Source organism: Tubulanus polymorphus, chromosome 2, assembly GCF_964204645.1.
Source record: "Tubulanus polymorphus chromosome 2, tnTubPoly1.2, whole genome shotgun sequence".
In the NCBI taxonomy this organism is placed as follows: Eukaryota; Metazoa; Nemertea; class Palaeonemertea; order Tubulaniformes; family Tubulanidae; genus Tubulanus; species Tubulanus polymorphus.
This window is the reverse complement of record NC_134026.1, coordinates 30,562,819-30,585,469: the sequence shown is the minus strand read 5'-3', so window position 1 is coordinate 30,585,469 and position 22,651 is coordinate 30,562,819. Positions and strand designations below refer to the sequence as shown.

General features: G+C 37.6%; 3 protein-coding genes across 4 annotated transcripts; 2 read left to right on the top strand and 1 right to left on the bottom strand.

Annotated features, from left to right (window-relative positions):
• The first annotated feature begins 7,920 nt into the window (after window positions 1-7,920).
• On the top strand, window positions 7,921-9,749 carry LOC141900318 (beta-1,3-galactosyltransferase 5-like). Its single transcript, XM_074787149.1, has 2 exons — window positions 7,921-8,037; window positions 8,555-9,749. The coding sequence occupies exons 1-2, from the start codon at window positions 8,003-8,005 to the stop codon at window positions 9,687-9,689; spliced, it is 1,170 nt and encodes a 389-aa protein (XP_074643250.1). The 5' UTR covers window positions 7,921-8,002; the 3' UTR covers window positions 9,690-9,749.
• A 1,702-nt stretch (window positions 9,750-11,451) lies between these two features.
• LOC141898864 (CDK5 and ABL1 enzyme substrate 1-like) lies at window positions 11,452-18,277 on the top strand. 2 transcript variants are annotated; one of them, XM_074785004.1, is made up of 12 exons: window positions 11,452-11,979; window positions 12,401-12,492; window positions 12,613-12,733; window positions 12,959-13,045; window positions 13,138-13,255; window positions 13,432-13,542; window positions 14,259-14,361; window positions 16,123-16,229; window positions 16,479-16,622; window positions 16,726-16,788; window positions 16,853-16,957; window positions 17,166-18,277. In XM_074785004.1, the coding sequence occupies exons 1-12, from the start codon at window positions 11,465-11,467 to the stop codon at window positions 17,304-17,306; spliced, it is 1,707 nt and encodes a 568-aa protein (XP_074641105.1). In that variant the 5' UTR covers window positions 11,452-11,464; the 3' UTR covers window positions 17,307-18,277. The 2 variants fall into 2 exon arrangements, with proteins under 2 accessions (XP_074641105.1, XP_074641106.1); XM_074785005.1 differs by lacking the exon at window positions 13,432-13,542.
• Window positions 18,278-18,819: 542 nt separating this feature from the next.
• LOC141899592 (peptidoglycan-recognition protein SC2-like) lies at window positions 18,820-20,051 on the bottom strand. The gene is made up of 4 exons (XM_074785979.1): window positions 19,968-20,051; window positions 19,691-19,894; window positions 19,195-19,385; window positions 18,820-19,112 (listed from the first exon to the last, which is right to left on the bottom strand). Exons 1-4 carry the CDS (start codon window positions 20,020-20,022, stop codon window positions 18,990-18,992), a joined length of 573 nt encoding a protein of 190 aa, XP_074642080.1. The 5' UTR covers window positions 20,023-20,051; the 3' UTR covers window positions 18,820-18,989.
• Between the last annotated feature and the right edge of the window lie 2,600 nt (window positions 20,052-22,651).

The window sequence follows — 22,651 nt, the reverse complement described above, 5'->3', positions numbered from 1 at the left end:
CATAGAATATATTTGCTTCTATCTTAACTATTTGCATTTGCCATTTTAGAGAATGTTCAAAATCTAGGAATTTAGATGCAACATGTTGATAATTTTCTAGTGGCACTTCCTCGATATAGTTATGATGAAGTAAGGTTTTTAATCGTGTACAGAATCTTCCCAGAATTTATTTTCTGGGAACCCCTTATTTAAGTGACGTTATCGTTGCTTTGCGTGATTATGTTTAGAAAACTCTTTTTTCGTTTTTTTTTTCTATTGCTGAGGAATCTACATGAATCAAAATCTTATTGAAAGCGCTTTATTCCATCGTTTAAAAAAAACATATTTCGTAAAATGCACCGTTTGCTTAAAATTCACTTTCGGAATCCCGTGCGAATCTAGTGGTTTCATCAGATTAATGAGTTATGTTCATTCCTCTAAAAGATAGAAAGATGAATTGCGTGGATTATTTAAAAATTCAAATGTAAAGCTCAACCGTTAAAATGAAAGGTCGCATTAAAACAAGCTGCAGAAAATCCTTATTAAAGTGTCTTTGAAACTAGTTTTATGTGTTTTGTAGTTCTAGTTGTATTTCTAAGAAGAGAGAGAGAGAGATAGTGGGAGAGAGAGAAAGATACGTACATAATCTAACTTAATGTACAACGTTTTCTTTTAACTTAGTTATTAATTCATGTATATAATTAATTAATTAATCATTATCAACACGTTTATCATAAGTATTATTATAACTATTATTATTATTATTATTATTATTATTACAGTAAAGTATTATCATAATAATTTTTATCAATATTTAGACTAGGGTAAAACAGTGATAAGGTACCGGCACCGTTACTGTGGCATGCGATGATCCGCTAGGTGTCGTTATAAGCTAGTCAGTTTTTTCTCCATTTCTCTTTTTCAGGGAAATCTATACCATACACCGAGTGATAAAGTAAATCATAATTCCATTCGTGATTCGTTCGATAATGTTCGGATTATGAAGCCTAAAAGTCAAGTTCAAATCTCATCGAAAATAAACTAATTTTCACTACGTTAAATAAACTTAGTGTGTTATCGCGCCATCTGGTGTGTGACGCCGGTACCTAATTTCTTCGTGATTTTTAGTTTATTCTTATATGTATATATATATATATATTATACTTACTGAAAAATCATTCTGTGAAAATAAATTTGGCTCGTGAAATATTTGTGATTGATAATCTCTGCGTGGAGAAATCAAAACTTAATATCCAGGCACAACATAGAAAATAATTTACTGTAAAACATATTCAAAGTTATTGATTTGTAATTTGCAGATTTTACTAATAATTTCAAGCTGAAATTGTGATATTTCGAGTTTGTTTCAGGGGATCAGTGCTTAAATTATCATCATGAGATAAACACCAATTTGTTCGAGTATAGATTGAGGGATTGCAATTCGGTAAAGGTCATATTTTGTACTGAAAAATAACATTTATACAACATTCTGCTTTGTTTTCGGAAACGAAAAAATCGATCGCCTCCTTGAAACTAAGACATTATCAATAATCAGATATAGTCTATAAAGCCTGTTTAGTTTTAAGGGCTTGGTCGCTAGAAAAAAAAAAACCAAATACTTATTTTTTGGATAATTGTGATTATCTAATGATTGGGATATAATTTTAGATACATTTAGATTTGATTCGAGGTTTTGTTTAAGATTATTTTCGATGATTTGTTTGTAATCGCATAAAACACGGAAAATGAGTAGCAATAAAGATTGTTGTATAACGATGATTATGGCGTCATGTGTTTTTCATTTCTCTAGAAGGGAGACTATTGACGGGCGAACCTCGCTTATCGCAGTTTAGTCGACTAGTGGCCAGAGCTAATAACCGAACGCACTATAGTTCGGTCGTAACGCATTTCACAGTGTCGGTCATGTTGGAAACAGGTCCGAACTACAGCGACCGTGCTCAATCCCGTGGACTATAGTCGACTAACTCCGATAAACGAAGTTTGGTGGAATGAAATATAAGAATCAATTGCTGAAAACGTTGTCTAGAGTTCCCGATATCATTTCAGACCTCTCCATAAGAAAACACCTGAACATGAATATTGTTCTTTATTTCTTTTTAAATTATTTGAAAGCAAATCGACCTGTCCCAGGATCCCTTATCGTGTTTGTCGTGTTTTTATTTGTATTCCATTTTGATTTTTTCGGTCACGCGGTTTTAGAACACGCAGTTTTAGAATACGCGGTTTTTCTATGTTTTCCTTTTCTTGAAACAGATTGATCGAAATTTCAACTACGTAATATAAAACGACGGTTTGTTGATGATGAAACCGCAGCGTTCAGATCTCATCTTTCTGCCGAGTGTACGTTTAGGATTGATATTAAAATTTGTGAAGTATAAAGTAGACCCTGGAGGTGTTTTGTTAATGACTTGTCGTCGCACATAACATCCTCTTATCACAGCAAAATAAGCAATTTTATTGCCATTGGTAACAAACACTCATTTCAGTCAGAGTCTAATTGATGGTTGCGGTTGGAGGTTGGACTGGAGGCAGTTCTGGAGCGATATCCTAACCATTTACCCCGCAGAGATTGCGTGGAATTATGGAAAATGCATCGAGGTGCGCTGTTGTTAACGAACGTCATGAAGAAACCATAGAACATGAAAGAGATCTTGGTTAAATTAGTCCAATGTCGATGTAGCTATTTCTAGAGTTAGTATGAATTCATCTTTCAGGAATACAGTATTCCTGAAAATAGCTGTTATGGTCAAAACATTGAATTAGGAAACATTTCGGACTTAATTTTTCGTCATTAGTTGCGGGATTTTCGATATTATTTTCTAGTATCAAACTAATTGGACGATTGTCAGCTTTACATTTTTGTGATGACTGTATCGATGCTGGAACTGAGTCGATATTAGATAACCCAGTTATATTGAGCAGTATACGACAACAGCTAACTGCATCACGTAATAACACTAGAGTTTGGCGGTCTATATCTTTACAAGTCGTCGCTCATTCTACGTGGATGAGGTTCCCTAGATTAAAAAATGTACCATCACTGACAAATAGCAGTTCACAGCACAAACAGCCCGATTTATTTGTCTTTATAACGCTGGGTATATTCTATGGTGTATTCTATGGTGTATGAACATGTTTTCAAATATTGTATTGTCAAAAGTTATTTACGGTGCCTTTGAATTTGCTCAAATAAATTGATATGTATATAGTCTACACAGCCGTAAAAGCTTTTAAAATCACGATCAAATGATTTTTTTAGAAATTTGAGAGTCTTGAAATTTCCTTTTTAGTTTAAATATCATTATCATGGTACGGAGGATTTTTGTATAACGGGCCTTTTTTCTGCAAGGTCACCAGAACGACCTTTAACAATTCGATTTACTCATGAACTCGATAATCTAAACACAACTTGTTTTTAGGGGTTTTAGCTTAGCACCCCCCCCCCCCGCCAGGTTTGTGCGCTACCTGCATAAACCAAAATTCTGAGATCAACATGCACCCAAGCGTTCCCATACCCTTTTGAACTTTCATTAAATTTCACCCTGCCTTTAGACTATTTCGTAAGAACCATTTGTTAGTGATGCATCGTAAAAACAGTGTGAAAACAAGTTTTCTAGGGCTGGTTGAACCTGATCTGCGACATCACTTGATAAACTGATTCTTAAGCGATCTCTTCTGAGCTCCCAGTCCTCACTTTAGCTTCACTGTTTCCATGCCAACAACGTGTCGGTCTACGAAAAATATTTCTTCTGGAGAGAGCAGTTGAGTTTTAATATCGAGGCGGCCCTGCCTTAGGGTGCACGAACTGAACTATCTGAACGAAATGAACTTCACGAGATGATCAGCATCCGAGTTACAACAACACGCTACAATTGACAAAATGGAGCTTGATTTTTTTGACACCGTAAAAACCGTTGAAAAAATGTTTTTAGATATAGAACTATTCTCCGTTATTCAAGGGGTACTGTGCGAGTCGATGTCGATGTCATAGAGCGGCTAGACTGGTTGCCGGTCAAATTCAATTGTCGATATATCTTAATTCAAAATAACTTAATCATTATAACTAGAAAATCATGTTATCAATATCATATCATCCCTCGTCGACAACATGGAGCAATTTATATGTGTTACTTTTTCCAGTCGTCAATAAACTTTAATGTTTCTTCTTGTTTTATTTCTAGAATGAATAAATTCCAGGAGAACCTTCAACAGCATCGTAAGGCCGTCGAACAACTGAAAGTGGAGGCTAGCGTAAGGCGAATGCCTGTTTCAGAATGTATCGAGGAAATTAAGAAGTTTTGCGAACAACATCAAGAAAACGATGTACTCATTTATGGATTCGCAAAACAAAATGACAACCCTTTCAAAGATAAAGGTGGATGCAATGTTTTATAAATGTAGCTGTTTTTGTGATGTGAAATTCGTTTTGAAGACCGAAACCTGATTCCAACCAAATCAACTGCTTCCTATGTATAATGTATGTTAGTTTGATTTAAACAGAAATCAGTGTGAAATGCGACAGAAAATACTTATTTTTCAGTATCTTATTGAAGGATAACAATCCAATTCATTAAATCATCGGGTTGAGGGATTGTTATTTTGAAACACACTGTAATCCTTGAAAGATGAGCGACTTTTCTCACATTTTTAAAGAGGAAAATATTGAAAAATTGATTTAATAAAAGTTCATTGAAACCGCGACGTTTCAGCTCTTTCCATCGTCAGGTGAAACTCTGTGGTCGCAATATACTTTTCATTTCTGGTCTTCAAAGTGTGGGATTTCACTTTAGGAAGAACATATTTATACAAGAGAACTGAAGAACCTGATGTGAAGTATTCGATAAGTATTAGTGTAATGTTTGCTTAAAGAGAATATTATTTTGATCTATGAATTTTAATTTGACAGCTCTGCAGATTTTATAGTTGTGAAATAATATATATATTTATACGCATGTGTTTATGTTGTGAGACTGCTACTGATATATCATCAGTTATATATATTTGTAAAGAATCGGCTTAAATTCAACGGATCATTATATGAACTACTGCTTATACAAAATTCAATAATAAAAAAATTATGATTTTTAAATATCTGGCGGTGCTATTAGAGTTTTAGAGACACTAGTGTGTTAGAAATACGAAATCGAAATAATTCAAAAACAGTGAAAATAGTTGATTTATATTTGCTACTGTTTCGATACGGTTATTCGTAGTGAATCTATATATATCTAAAAAGAATTATTTCACATGATTGTAATGATGCTGATTATTACATGTACATCAAAACCTTCTTGACAGAATAATATTCGATCGTTCAATACTAAAAAACCGTTGTTGTTCGTTTTGTCAAGTTTTATCAGAGAATTTTCAAACGGTTATTTTTATGAAATATTTTCGATAGAATCGGCTTCTTTCCAGTCAAGATTCCGAATGAGACCAGGCGGAGTATTTCATAATTATAATTTTACCTAATAAATGAAGTCTGAATTTCCCTGGCTTTTTGTTACCGGGTTTGGCCATTCATTTAGATCGTACTCAACTATGATTTAGAAACCCTCCTTGTTACAAACAATGTCATGGCTTTTGAAGTGAAGACATACTTAAAACTTTTTGGTAATCGATCGTTTCAGCAATGGTGAAAAAATATCAGAAATAACTATATAAAAACATAGAACTATAACCGATAGTTATAGTTAGTTCTATGACAAAAAGACAATTCAGTGTGAACCCCACGGCGCTTGGTACTCAGCTATTGTATTCATGGTTAATTAATACCAACACAATTTTTTTTCAAGAAAACCAAGAAGACAGTTCACCATAAATGACATTGTCCGTGCGTGCTGGCTCGAGATTCGAACTCGGACACCTGGTATGGGAGGCGATCAAACCCATTCGGCCACGGGTCTAGGTGATAACTCTGACTTCACAGCTTATAGTTACCGTGACGTCAGACTGACACGGAACGGCTCATTCGGTTGATTTGTTTCGGACAATGTCTTAATACAGTCACCACGTGACATATCAACGCGTCACCGTCACAATGGTGGCCATTTGACGTCCAATGTGACGCAGATGAACAACAACTCAATAGATTAACATCGACCAACTTGGACCTAGCCCATTTCTTGTAAATCTCTTATAATTAAAGTCCTCTTCTGACATGTCAACATCTGCATTTTTGCATTTTGTACATTAGTTTCAACTGTTCATATTTTTGCGAGATTTGTTTTCGTCAATTCTATTCTGTTTTATGACATGCATATACATATATACCGGTACTTGTGTATTTGTCGACAGAGGTTTTTGTTTGTGGAAATCGATGTTTTGGAAACGGATGATACAAACAAGGGTTCAAACTGTTCGATAGAGGAAATCACGCCCAAATATCGCTCCGCTCCGGGCTAAAGTATCCATAGATACTGATTATTGATTGTCAAGAGACAGCTGGGTGGAGTTACTGAATCAACCTCAAAATATGTATCATTTTATTTAAAGTTAAACTTATCAAATATATAAAAACCTGCGGTGATGATTCATCGAAATGAATAGATGGGGAACATTGGTACTATTGTCTTCATTTACAACTGACACATTATTTTTAAAAGGGACCAGGTGTCACTGACTTGATGAATGAACCCTCGGCCAGCAGCAACACGGTTAAGGCTTTAGGTTTAAGATCATCTTGTCTTCAACTTCAGACCAAGTAAAATTGAAGACCACTTTTGGATCTTAGGATCATTGTCACGATTGAGCCACGGCTATTGAAACTGAATGCCGAGTCACTGCTTACAGATTGGATTTCGGCGCTTTTTGCTCTAACCTGTAGTCTTCATTAGTCCGGACCACTCGGATGCAAGTCCGCGAAAGTCAGCTAGTCATTAATCAGAGATGAAGTCAGTACAGGACATCGACGTTTCATTACAGAATTTTTAACATCCGTTAAGAATTGTTGTTGTCAGTCTTTGCTGATTCACCATTGATCTGACGTTACCAGTTGAGACTTTTTTTTAGTGAAATTCGATAGTTTTAGACCCGGTGTCGTATCGGATTTCAACTGAGAGCGCGCGAGAGAGGGAGCATATCTGTCAATAAGTCTGGGAATTGCATCATTGAAAATGATTTTCTGTTTATACGATCTGAGTTTCTGCTCCAGTTACACGGTTGTCTCAAGTGATTCTTTTAAATGTCATCCTAACGACTGTGTTCAGAAATTCACTTCCCGACGGTGGCCATATCATTCGTTTCAAAACTCGATCTAGCTTGAACTCATGAATAGAAACGATTGTTAGACAACTCAATAAGTGAATACACAACCAAATACACTATTGCAAACCAGCACATCGACTCACCCAGAGACCCCCTTAAATATTAGAACTCCTTAGGTATTAATGTATGTAAACATTATTGTAACGGCTTTTACGGCGTCTAAAGTGTAATAAAACTTTTTTTCATATTCGTATGCCTTGTATATGTCAATGTAGACTGGATATGAATGTCCAAACCCTTTGAAGGTAACATGAAGATACCTATATCAAGGTTACGATTATAATCAAATACAGTTAAATTGAAATATATCTTTAAAAAGAATAACATTAAAATCTAATTTCATCTCTAACTGCTCGCAATAGGTTAGAAAATGACAGTGAACATCGCCATCAATTCTGGAGCTCGCTGTGACGCATTCTATGACAATCAATGATCTGCATTATTAATCGTCGTGATGATTACAATATATACATCTAGTTGTGATAAACTATAACCCATTATTCATAGCGCGAGAGAGCGCCGGCCATGTTGTACCAGAAGTTACTATGGTAATACTAACGCGCAGTACACGCGCATACATAAGAGGACATTCGTCCCATATCGGCGTAAAGATCGAGCTATTTTAAAATCATAAACGGGTTCTGTCATTCACGAAAAAATGTCACGCTTATATGCTGTTTAGTATAGCAAGCAGGCGTTGTCAACAGGTAGGAACGGAACAGTAGTGTCAGCTAAAATGATTCGGATATTTCTCGAACGGTTTCGACGAGCGTAAGTACAAACATACATCACATTCAATAAGATAAAAACCCATTATTTACAAAGTAAAAGAATTCTAAAATCGAGAATGTATTTATTGAAACAATCTAAAATATAAGAACACGACGTTTCGATCTCACCCTAGAGATCATCGTCCGATTTTAGAATTCTTTTAATTTGTAAATAGTGGGTTTTTAGGCTAAAAAAAATTGATACCTTGTTTCTCCGCTCTGCTGAGCTTAGATGTTGACCCGGCCGGCCGCCTATGTACCCTATACATTACTTTTTTTTAAATCGTGATCAATTTTACCATAACAGACCCGGCCGCTGTAGAAATGAACTGCTTACAAATTTTATCATATTTTACAAAAATGACCCGGCCGCTGCGGAGAAACAAGGTATCATTTTGTTTAGCCTTATCTTATAATCTGTTCACCACGTGTGAGTGTGTTTATCGTTCAGATCCTATTGAATTATACAACTCAGAATTAAATAAAATTTGACTTTTGTCTTCCCATTTTCATTTTAGAATTAGAAGACGCAGTTTGGATATTCCATTCCCTGGATTGATGTTATTGGCATTCATTTGCGGTTGTTTGTTGCATCTGACATTGATATCTTTACCACAACGTAGAAAACACAACGATTTCATCGATGAGCCAACAGAAAATGCGAACGATGTGATAACCGTTTCGGACAAGATACCGACATACGAAGGCGTCGTTGTTAAACATTATGATATCAAACAATATTTATTGTACAACTTGAATTATCCTCCTAAAACCAGGTTCGCGCTGATTTCAACAGAAATATGCGCACCGGGCATCGATAGCATCGTAGTGGTCCTAACTAGTCCCGAGAACCAGGCGGCTAGGACTTTAATACGAGAAACATGGGGTAATCGAAAACATTTACCAGCTCGGGTCAAACTGATTTTTATGATGGGAGGTCGAGATTCCGACTGGCTTAAGATACTCACAACTGAGGGTCACAAACACGGCGATATCGTCGTGTCGGAAACAATCGACAATTTTCGGAATCGATCGTTGACGATGATTGCGGCGTTCGGTTGGTTACGGAAATTTTGTACGGACGTGAAACTCGTAATGAAAGTCGACGATACGAACGTAATGGTGAACGTTAAAAATACGTTACGGGAAATCAAATCTAAAAACTATTCGCGGTCGTTTGTTTGTCTCCAGAAAGCAGCCGGTTCACCGCCTAATAGACATATCGATAGTATCTGGTACGTGTCACAGTATGATTACCCGGGACAAACATTCCCGTCTTATTGTTATAGCCCGGTGTATTTATTCACCGCGGACCTACTGCCCGATCTTGTGCGAGTTTCAGCCGCAATTCCTTACATGGAAATAGAAGATGTTTATATAACGGGAATTTTAGCCGGACAGATCAAAGCGAACACGATCGCTGTGCAGGCGTCGAAATTGAAAATTCTCGACAAAGAGCTGTCCAAGGACGTGTGCGAATTCGTTTTAAACGAATATGCCAGAATTAGTAACAGTAAAATCCAACGAGAAACGTGGAACGAAATCGGGCGGAAATCGTATCAGAATGTGATAGGTGAATGCGGAAAAACGGCTCGGCGGCGACATGACAAGTCGGCTGCACCTCCCTCACCCCTCACCCCCCGCAGCAAATAGTGGCATTTCAATTTCTATAAATCCTCATTTCATTTCTATATTAACATCATCTTGTGTATTGCGTATTACTTACAATTGAAAATAAAACATTTGTAACAGACATTTTGTGTTTTACTATTATTCCTAATTAAATGATCTTGGAATTTCTCAAATTGTGTTAACGCTTTTTATACAACGATATTGCATTGTTTGAAGATGGCAGAATCAAAGGCAGCGAGTCGATGCGCAAACGTACGACAATATATGACTAAAAATCGAACCTCATTTATTGGACCAGAGCACGCCGAGAAAAAGTTACCAATGTATTGAACCTATCTCAATTTTTATAATGTAGACAATTGAAAATTCTAAAAACCGCATCAATCTCAATAACGGTTTCCCTCACCACAAAAAAACTTGTTAAGTCCCTGCAATTTGCATACATAATTTTGCCCCTTCATCCACTAGTGTCTTCTTTCCTTTGTTGTGAAAAGATAAAAACCCCGCCCCCTAACTCCATCGAGTGGTCCGTTGAAATATAAGCCGATCACTAAACAGAGAGAGAGAAACTACTGTTGCTGTTGTTTATCACAGAATGAATGATTAGTTAGTGATGTTTCCTGTCATGAACATCATTACTGAAACTCAGACATATTCATTGTCGGCGTCTCGATGGAACTGCTCGAAATCCGCGGTACCGTCATTTAGCATCAGGCCACTGATTTAGTGTCAGTAAATTATGCTGTACGGTGCTGCCGCTATGATCGACATTAGCGGATTTTGCATAAACTAACACAAACTGACTCTGGCAATAGACTCTCCTAGATTGCCAGAGTCGATTCACATTAGTGTGTGAAAAATCCGCTAATGTTGAGCATTGCGGCAGCACCTGACGGTGTCGTGTGGCAGCACGTCTATTTCATGATTCGAACCCGGACACCCTGTACATTGTCTATTCAGCATCAGGACCACTCTGAATCAGTATCAGTAATTACTGAGTTCGTACCCGGGACCCTCGTATCTTGTATTTAACGTCAGGACCACTCTGAATCAGTATCAGCAATTACTGCCTTCGAACGCAGGACACCCCTGTACATCCTCTATTCAGCATCAGGACCACTCTGAACCAGTATCAGTAGGGTTCGAACCCAGGACACCTCTGCACATCCTCTATTCAGCATCAGGACCACTCTGAATCAGTGTCAGTAATTACTGCCTTCGAACGCAGGACACCCCTGTACATCCCTTATTCAGCATCTGAGTCAGCATCAGTAATTACTGGTTTCGAACCCGGGACACCCCTGTACATCTTCCTTATATACAGTACATTCAGCATCAGGACTACTCTGAATGCATCTTTACAAATTAAAAGAAATCTAAAATCGAGAATTTATTTATTTCCTTTGTTATATTCCACGCACTAATTGCCACTCATTCAACTTATATCCCGATTGTATCGATCTAAGTGCCCCTTAGTTTGCTTTGGTTCAATTTGTTTATTTTGTAACTAATCTTAATTACCCCTTAGTTTGCGTAGTTTGCTGTGAACTATAGGGCTTATATATAGGTCTACCACATAATTCCATCACTAGTATTCCTGACGATTACAAGAATATAGTCGAACCGTTGAATACAGTTCTAGCTCAAGGATAAACTTTATCCTAAGTTCCATTCTTAATAGCGGGTTTTTGCACTCACTTTGGAACGTAGGCCGCAAGGTATCAGTTCGCAGAAATTCCGCTAATTTACCGTACGGTGCTGCCACCGAGCTTTCACCTGGTAAGCGACGATACAAAATGGCGGCCGCTTCACTGCGGAAACGTCGATCGTTTAGGCGGACTGCCGCATTCAATTTCCTCACTAATATATCACTTGATGGAACTCACAACGATACAAAATACGGAGCATTAACTAAAGCAGGTTTGAGCGTGAAATTCGACGAATCAAATTCGAGGAAATTAGAAAATTCGATCACTGAAAATGAACCGATCAAAGAATCAGCGGAATCTGCACCGGCGGCGGATTCACCACTTTCCGGATTCACTATCGTCGAGTCTGAGAATACTATAATACCCGTTCAAAAACGAGTTTCCCAATCGAATTCGAGTGAAACACTGAATGAGGAGGGTGGTTTAAGTCGAACCACTGAGGTTCAGGAGGAGCTGCCATCGGATGATGCTGCTCCTACTGCTGCTCTATCGAACTGTGCTCCTACAACTCCTGCTGCTGCTGCTGTAAATATTGTGCCATTTGAATCTACTTCATCGTTTAAAAAAACAATTGTAGAGAATAAACCAGCTTCTTATTCGAGGTAAGCAGTTTTCGATCAGCCCCTCCCTATTCTCGGGTACGGGCAGTAGAGTAGTGTCTGTGGGTATGGTTTAGTTTCACTATCAAATATTTTTATGTCAAGCCCATCCATCTCATTAAAAATCTTACCACCAATGATCGGGTAACAAACTGTTGCACTTTATGTTATTAGAATCTAATTAAACCTCTAAGCCTTGGAGGTATCCAGACAGTGAGGCCCCCTCTTGATCATCGACCCCCCCCCCCCCCCCCCCCGTCTCCTGGGCCCACTTTCACAAAAAAGTTTAACTCAAATTTTTGGTGTAATTACCATTGGTTACTTCATGTTTTCAATGAGGACAACAATTCAAACTTAACCGTTTTAGGCTTAAACTTTTTCGTGAAACTGGACCCTGATGGCGTTGTTAATTTTAATTTTCTAGAGCTTCATCGGTGGAAAAAGAAAATAAAGTATCAATGAGAAGAAAGATATTTCATCATGTTCAAGACAGTCCGAATTCTGTTATTGAAACGAGTAAGTAATCAGAATGAGGTACTGGCGGTAGACACCAGATGGCGCAACTTAACGCTTGGTAAAAAATGCTTCATATTCGTTAAAGCTAAATTTGTAACGAGTTTATTTGTTAATTAACAGTTGATAGAAAACGTCATCGCTCGAGTTCAGTTTCGACAGATTCCGGTGAATTTACGCCTGGCGCTATTTATAAAATATCCGGGAATCTACGCAGAGAATCGAAACACCTTCACAGAAAACGGTAACTGCTAAAAATAAACATTATTGCCACTATTTGTACCTAAACGTTAAACTCACTGCTTTAGTCATTTGGACGATCATTATGTTGAGGACTATAGATTGTACATTGATTTGCAAATACAAATTGGGACTCAAAAATATAGATGACTTCCATTCGATATGATGACTTATTATTTTATGATGACTCATGAGATTTTGACTATGATTTCTACTATCCTTTTTTTAGGTTGGTGTTACTTGATAAAGTTTGTAAAGCTCCGATGGTGATTTTATCAGTCCTTCCTTACACTAAAGACAATAAACAGCAATTAAGGTATGATTTAGATATTTAAAAAAAGATAAAGAATGATCGTTTACTGGATATAATCAATGGTAAATACTTATTGTGAAATGTTTATATTCTAGTCAAGTGCAAGAAGTTGATCCAGTTCGGTATCGTAGAAAGTCGGGTGGTTATTCCACGAGCTACGAGGCATTATTTCATCTGGGGTTTGAAGCGTATGATAAAGTTGAAGAAGGCAAGGTGAGATATTCACTTCTGTTTGTATGGAATGTCACGTAAGAAATAACCGCATGTTTTACGACCCTCGGACTAAAAAACTCTTTATGAAAAGACTGTTTTTATTGACACAATAGTTAATATGAAGAAGCAGCTTTAAAGAGACTGTTTATATTTGTTGTGGCGATGTTCTATTTTAGCGTTCTAGTAGACCCAATAGTGGTCAATTCAGTCCCAGTCTGTTCCATAGAAAGTTCCATAATCATTCATCTAATGCTAAAGGTTTGAATCCAATTCGAACAACCTCGAAGGTACGAGCAGAAAAAAAACTTTATTCTAAGATAGTTGAAACTAATATATGTTTATAAGTCATATCTTCTTCTTGGCGCAACTAATTCTAGCTTTCATTTTAATATCGTGTTCACTTTGCAGCTGAATGCTTTGTTTTACGCGAGCTATTTTATTTAGGGAAAGTTTTTGCTACATTTTTCTTTTCATCGTAAGGCAATGAAAATGATTAAATTGATATCTGATTTTAAATCTATTTTAGATTGCTTCTGCTTCTGCTTAGACTTTGGGGTTCATTCAGAAAGTACAATTGCACAGTTTTGTGGCCAGTTTCGATCTCTTTCTCATGAATGTGTCTGTATTTTATGAATGGCCCCTTTAAGCTTCAAACTTCTAAACGTAGCTCTTGAAATTCCTCCTTGATCCAGTTTCACAGTTCAGAATTCTAGTGTGGCCACTTACCTGGAAATTGGGGAAATTTCTTGTCTTTGAAAATTTCAGGGAATTTAGGAAATAGCTAAAATTCAGGGAAATTTGATCAGGGATATTTGATCAGGGAATAGTCAAGGAGATACCAAGTCGAGGAAAAGTGGTCACCCTGAATTTGATTCTAGTGATAAAAGGAATTCATATTCAAATATTTTGAGAAAGTTGTGGTTTGTTGGTAGACCAACCAAAAATCTATTTTTGGAAGATATTGGTGCAGTTTAATATCGTTTGAATTTCTATATTTCTACAGGATATATCTTATAGCCAGTACCTGGTACCAGCTACGAGTGGTAAACACAGAAGGCAAGTCAGCATTGAAGCGTCCAATGTGACTAATATTGAATCTAACGCAGGTATGTTGAATTCTACGTGTCTGTTTTCAATGCATGTTTCGCTCCACAGTTAAACATAGATTTAGCACTTATTAGAATAGTAATGACTAGTGAGTAAAAGTGAAGATGATTCTTTAGCATGTAATTTCACTGTCCTCCCTCCCTTGTCGTGACCGCGTAGACCCAGTGCGGTCTATTCGGGCTTGCGACGAGTTTGCCCAGTTTTTGAACTGCTGTCGAGGGAGGACAGATATTCACTCAAATCTAACAACATTTAACCATTTACAAATCGTCGGTGGTTTATGATATTGTTTTGGTTTGTGTTTCTGGTCGCTGCACCCATCACTACTACAGTTATGCATGTACCGCTGTTGCGTAGCAGATCGCATGATACTAGTCTCAAGGCCCTTCAATCACCGCCCACTTTTAACATTGTTAAAGATACAGGTACGAATGGTGTGAAGAGCTTGAGTTACGATGAACAGTTTTTCATTTGAAATTTTTCATTTAGTTGAAAGTAATTTGAGAGTAGAAAAACTGGTTGATTCATTGCTCACACTTGATATTGTGTTCATTGTACATGCAGTAGACTTCGTTTACCTCAGAGTCACCTGCCTCAGATTATCACGTGCCCCAGACTCTGTTTACCTCAGATTATCACGTGCCCCAGACTCTGTTTACCTCAGAGTCACCTGCCTCAGATAATCACGTGCCCTGAACTCTGTTTACCTCAGATTATCACGTGCCCCGAACTCTGTTTACCTCAGAGTCGCCTGCCTCAGATTATCACGTGCCCTGAACTCTGTTTACCTCAGATTATCACGTGCCCCGAACTCTGTTTACCTCAGAGTCACCTGCCTCAGATTATCACGTGCCCTTAACTCTGTTTACCTCAGATTATCACGTGCCCCGAACTCTGTTTACCTCAGAGTCACCTGCCTCAGATTATCACGTGCCCCAGATTCTGTTTACCTCAGATTATCACGTGCCCCGAACTCTGTTTACCTCAGAGTCACCTGTCTCAGATTATCACGTGCCCCAGATTCTGTTTACCTCAGATTATCACGTGCCCCAGACTCTGTTTACCTCAGATTATCACGTGCCCTGAACTCTGTTTACCTCAGATGTCTACGTGCCCTGAACTCTGTTTACCTCAGAGTCACCTGCCTCAGATTATCACGTGACGTGTCCAATTCATCAGGAATTCGCTTGTCCCTCAGATTGAATTTATTTATCCCATGATATCTGCGGCAAGCGGAGTCTATTGTATTTATTTTTCCACCAAAAATTTGTTTATTCTTTATTGATAATTTTTCCTTGTTATCTGAGCGTAGGAACCACTGGTCTAGCATTACACTTACATTCTGAACCAAGTGGTTTTATACTACTTTTATCTAAACTTTCAAAATGACAGAAACAAAAGAATAAACGTAAAATGTTCGACCTCGGGATTCGTTGTTTATACAGGACCCAGTTCAAACAGTTCTCAGCGAATCTGACTCAAAATTAGTTCATTTTCAATGTTTTATCCCAGAATGAAATAAACCTATGGAACTATAGAACTGGATCCTGTAATTTATATCTTATTTCATTATTCATTGAGACGATGAGTTTTACTTACTTTCAATTCAATTTTCATTCTTTCTTAATTAACTATTTTCGTTATGTCTGGATTTCTTACTAATATTCTTTGCATCTGTGAATGTCATTTCATTTTGTCCAAGTCGATATTTTCAAATAACATCGAAATAGCGAATAATTCGAGATTGTTGATATTTGTAGGATATGATTTGACGACTGGAGAATTACGATATGATCCCTGTTTACTCGATGATCCCGAACTCAGTGCTGGAAAACATAGAACGCTTATGACATTCCCGTCATACATGGTAAACTATTAAATCATTGTTTAACCCATGAACCTCTAAATACAGTTGACTCCTTGCTCGGTACTGGTCCACTCTAATCCCTGATTCTTAACTCAGAAATATCTACAGCAGTCCAAACGCTACCGAGTTCCCTGATTCTCAACTCAGTGAAATATTTACAGCAGTCCCAACGCTACCGGGTGATTCTGAACACAGAATATTTATAGAACATGTTTAAATGTATGTTGTGTGTTTGCTGTTTTATTTTAGACGTCTGTTATTGATTATGCAAAACCATCCGATTTAAAGATGGATCTAAACGAGAAATTCAAGGAAAAATTTCCGCAGATTGACCTCACTTTGAGTAAACTACGAAGTTTAAAGAGGGAATTGAAGAAGATAGCTTACGTGAAGGTACCGTACATCGTCATCATCATCATCATTATCATCACAGCTGCTTTGTTTTCATAGATGTAGCAACTTATATTAAACACAATCTAAAATTTCCTGTTTTCAGCTCAATATGGATTTATGGACCGTTGCAAATTCATATGTGTATTTTGAAAAGTTGATTATTAAGGTAAATATTTTAATTTATAGAATGTTTTATCACTTTCTTTACTACAACTGTGTAATTATTTCAGGGTTTGGTCAATAAACAGAATAGAAGACTTTGTGCTGGTGCCAGTTTATTGTTAAGTGCTAAGTTGAACGATATCAAAAAGCCTCAACTCACTGAACTTATAGAGGTAAATAAACTACCAGTATTCATCTGAAATCAGTACCACAGTTCTGAGCCTAATTCTTCAGTTCTGTACCCAGTTTCACAAAGTTCTGAGAAAGTCTTGACAAGTTTATTTTGTCAAATTTCTTGCGTACGTAATAAATGAATGATCCCTAATGATTCCACGCTTTTTACTTAATCAATCATACTATAATGGATGTCATTGTTTGTAGGAAATTGAATCAACATTCCGACTTCATCGTAAAGAATTTCTGGCGTTTGAAATGGCAGTTTTAGTCGCGCTTGAATTCTCTCTTCATTCTTCAGACCAAGAGATTCAACCACATTATCAGAGACTTGTTTATCAATCGTGATACATACAACTGTTTTATATAGACTGCTTTCAATGCACTTCATAATTCTGTTATTTACCAAGTTAGAATTGATTCTTTAATATAAGAAGAATTCTTAATAATTACAACTTAAGTTCTATTAAGTTTCTAGTCAGTTATGGACCTATAATTGAAATAATAACATTGCCAATGGCACCTCAGCAGGTGAACTTCAGTGTAAGCCTGCACCTCAGCAGGTGCACATTAGTGTAGGCCTGCACCTCAGCAGGTGCACATCAGTGTAGGCCTGCGCTTCGGCAGTGCAGGGTCCGATCTAAGGAATGAAAGCCACTTGCCCGTTGGGCAAGCATATCTAAAATTTTGCTTGCTCCCCTTAAAAAGCTACTTGCCCTACACAGGCAGTCCAATTGGTGGCACTATCATCCATCCGTTGTATCAACTAGGAAAAAAGCTTTGTGATGTAAAATTGCACTAGCGCTAATGATAACCTACTTGCCCTAATGAAAATATACTTGTCCCGGGCAATCAGACAAGGCAATTAGATCGGACCCTGCAGTGTATTGGACCATATTGTACCAGTTCATGATTCTGCATCTTCAGTAGGTATTGGTATAACAGATTGATTAAAATTTAGATATTTTATCTGCACACTTTCAAAAAGTGATCGACTACACTGCAATAGTGAATGTCTGAATCTGAAGAGGTTTTGGTTCCACGCTGTGGATTGTTACCGACATTAGCAGTGAATCAGTTTTTGTTTTCTTCGTAAAACTGATTAAGACAACGAACTATGAACGCTGTACATAAAGAAATGAGCATTTATATGGAACAAGCTATGATCAAATATTTGAATAAAAGAAAATTGTCGTAGTTGAAAATGAGTCATTATCAAAGTTCTGTCTCCTGAATATTTGTGATAATTCTAGAAATAGTGAAAATTACGTGTTGATACATTCACAGATATTTACTATAAATATTGTTAAGAAAAAAGACGAAACAAAGTAAATTGTTACGCATTATAAGAAATGTTTTGTAGAAATGTTTTATTTGAAATAAAATGTGATTTACGATAAATATTTGTTATTTGTCTCATAATTCCTCAAAATAATTCCTCAAACAGTTCAGTGTAGAGATGTGGAACCTCTCCGATTTTGGACCAAGCCTAGTATTATATAACCATAGCTATTGAAAATGCCGCCATATTGTTTGGATGACCGTCAAAATTGCGCCCTAAACTTGGTGGCAGCACTGTACGGTCCCCTAGTGGCATTTCTGTGAACTAATGTAATATTAACCTGCACATGAGAGATGACGTAGAAACAATTCTAACCTTGACTAAACAACCGATGTGAATCCTGCTTTTGAAGGGGTCACGGTCAGTCGATCATAAGCGCGCCGGCTGACATTTTTGAGTTGGTTCGTGGAGATTTTGGTAGGGTACCGCCATACGGTGCCAGCACGATCAATGTTGCTTGCCATCACAGCACTCTGAATTCGAACAACTGAACAAAAAATTTGAGTAATCTAAGAACTATTTATTGATAAAGCAAAAGCAGCAACTAAACTCATTGTGTTGCCCTCTATTTCAGGGAAATATCCTACATCGCATTGGGATTACACATTGAGTCTCAGAAATTTACAAGATAACTTATAATAATGACGCGCGGTTGGTAGTCGATGTCGTTTTTTTTCTCGTCATATTTTCTAGTAGTGTGGCCACTGTTTGATCAGTTTATAAAGTGTGTCCCCAGGGCAGCTAGTAGAACCAGCATCTCTGTGACCATATAACCGATAATTTTCTTTCAATTTTCCTTTTTCAACTGCACACTGAAAATGGAGAAATTAACTTGAATTTTACAGCATACGGACCGCAACGTTTGATTTCAGAATTGCGAAGAATGGTCCTTACCTCCAATAATGCTTTAGCGGCATCGATAGCCCTTGATGTCGGACTTGTAGACATGAAATTTCCGAGAAAACAAATTCCAATAGATCGACTATTGTAACCACGAACGTGCGCGCCGACCACACCCCAACCACGACCTTCATAAACATTGCCATCTCCACCAATCAGAAAATTATATCCAATATCACTCCAGCCTATAGTAGTCGATAGTATAGATACCATTGAAACACCCGAACAGAGGATACCGAACTAATAAAACCACAGAAGAATCTAATCAGCTTCACTGAATGTTAGCGTTTATTTTCCAAAATATTACGATTTCGCTATGTATCCCCTACCCGTATTATATCCCTTTGTTGTTTTACAAATCTTTCGACTTTCTACCGAAAGTTTACTACATAGACATAAATAAATTTCCAAATTGCGACACGAAGAATGAAATAACGCGAGTGAATATCAGGTGACTTAGACATTTCTGCGAGTGGAAGGGAACTCTTACCTTTGCTGTTTATGTGGTAATTCTGGATGCCTTTGACGACTCTTTTACACCTGTAAACGCTTGTACAACTCGATCCATCAGAATGATGAATAAAAGCGAATCGTGGAGTGTATCTTATCTTTGTCACAGCTTTTGGTGATCGGGCGCCCCATGCACTTCGCGATATCACCGTAGGACAGTTACATTCTTCAGACACCCGAATAACTGAAATAGATTTCATGATGTTAGTTTCTGATTACTACATGAAGCGTATTAAAATGCGGTCAATTAAACTTACCAGTGAATATAATGAGGAGGGATGTTTTGACGCGCATTTTCACTTCGTTTGACATTCACTTGGTCACAGGTCTATAAAACTCTAATGAAACATAAGGAAAATGATGATAGCACATAGACAGACAGTATAAGCCGCGATCACACGAGCATTTTTTGGCCCGTGCTTATTTTTGCCCGGAACAACGGAATGGGCCCGAGCCTGTTTGGCCCGACCAAAAGACGTCGGACCAAGCCCGAGCCGAATTATGGGATAAATGATTGCGTCAACCGTATCTGATTTCTTTTGATCACTTTCCAAGTGTTCCATTGAAAGTATCATCAACACAAAATTGAAATGTAAATTTTGATTATTTCATTTATATATCCCTGGTCGTACAACTATCAGACAGAATGAAATAGTAAGTTACATTTACTCAAATCGCACTTTCAACACGGCGATTGGTATATGCATGTACTTACCTAGTTTGGTTATCAAGTTGTCACTCTCTCGTTAGAAAGAACGCTTCTTATAAAGACAAAGCTCTTAAAATACTCATAAAACCACCATAAATGGTGAAAGTAGTTCATTAATCAAACTTGCGACCAGCAATAACAACATTTGTTTCGATGCGAATTGAAATTAACAAAACACAATTTTACGCGAATCTAAACGTAAACAAAATCTGTTTCCAAAGGTTTTAGTATTAACTAAAAACAATATATGACAAGTTTCTCCACTAAAATCGGACATAAACAGTAATTTATTGGATTAATTTATGCTTTCCAAATATTTACTGTGATTAATGAGAAAATGGCGTGTTCATTGCTATATGTAACACCTTGAAAGTAGCGAAAGCTAACGTTTAAAAATAGTACTTCTAATAAATGTGTAATTTCGGGGTACTGAAAATCTCTCAATGCAAGGTGAAGTGTTTTTTTCTGAGTCTGAGCAGCTCCAAGTTGGATTAAATACCGTGCTTCCGTTTTCGTCAGCTAAAAATGGGGAATAATAGTCCTTGATAGAACCTAGTTTAAAAGGTTTTAGAATTACCGATAACAGTACAATAGAAATATCGTATGAATCGGGAACTAAGCGGAAATACTCCATTAAACAGATCTCTCAGGTATCGACGTAAGATTTGATACTAATATTAAATGAATAAAAACGATCAGAGATTCAGGAGTTTGAGTAGATTCAGTATCGTCAGTAACATGGGTTTGGTACGTATCGTTTTGATATTGTTGTTGGGTAATTATTCTGTTGTATTTGGAGACGGGTTTTTAATGAGACAAGCTCGTTTCCGATATTCATCCTCCGCAGTAAACATCAGTCTATTAACGACACGGGATGTTAGTGATACGGCACAGAATCTCATCGGTTGCAGTAAAGAATGCTTGGAGACATCTGGTGATTATATTTGTCACGGGTTTTTATACACCGATGTTGAGTGTGTGCTGATTATAGCGGGGTCAATTCAATTCGTGGATTCTTCATCAACTGACGACGTTAAAACATTTATTAAAGTAATCGAGACTAAAAGTAAGGAAATCATTCATTCATTTTCTTTCTTGACTTGAATTTTTCTCTGAACATGATTTTCATTTCATTGATTCTTTTTCTTCAGTGAAAAGTACCACTACTCCATCTGCAAGGTTGACGGACGTGACGACACCAGCGAGAACGGCGCATACTATGACGACACCGGTGAGAACGATGGACACTGTGACGTCACCAGTGAGAACGGCGCATACTATGACGTCACCAGTGAGAACAATGGACGCTGTGACGTCACCAGTGAGAACGGCGCATACTATGACGTCACCGGTGAGAACGATTGACGCTGTGACGTCACCAGTGAGAACGGCGCATACTATGACGTCACCAGTGAGAACGGCGCATACTATGACGTCACCAGTGAGAACAATGGACGCTGTGACGTCACCAGTGAGAACGGCGCATACTACGACGTCACCAGTGAGAACGATGGACGCTGTGACGTCACCAGCGAGAACGGTAGATCGTTCGCTAACTTGTTTACTGGGTTACGGTAAATTTCAGACCGGGGCTGCAGTTTGTTACCGTGTTGTAATTCAACCTAAAAGCTATAGGGATGCTAACAATGATTGCGAATCCGATTCTACAGCTGATAACCGGTTGGTAACACGTCTGGCTGAACCTCGGACACTCGCTGAAAACGAACAACTCGTGAAGTATCTGAATCTGAATACGCAGGCCACACACGGTAGTTACCAATTTTCTTCGGCATACTAAAAAGAATTATCATTTCGCGAAACCTTTAACATTTTCTCTCTCCTAAATTTCAGAAGCGTTTTTTGGTGTCAGAATACCGCGTAATCAGGTGGTTAGGTTTTTTAGCGATGAATCGGACGTTGGATACCGGTACAAGGCACCCTGGAAAGGTGGACAAATACCTTCAACAAATACTGCACAATGCGTCATGTATTCTACCAAAATTGATGGTAGAAAATGGATGATCGATCATTGCACATCTTCGAGAAACTACGTATGTGAACAAAGACGCATAAGACAAACGTACCGTAACGAGTAACAAGGTTTATTTATTTTTACGTACAAAGCGACCACGCAAGTTGAATGGAGATCCGTAGCAAATCAGAACAACACGAAACTCAATCTTTAAAAATGATTAGATGTCTAATGACTGATGTTTGTACATCATAGTTTAT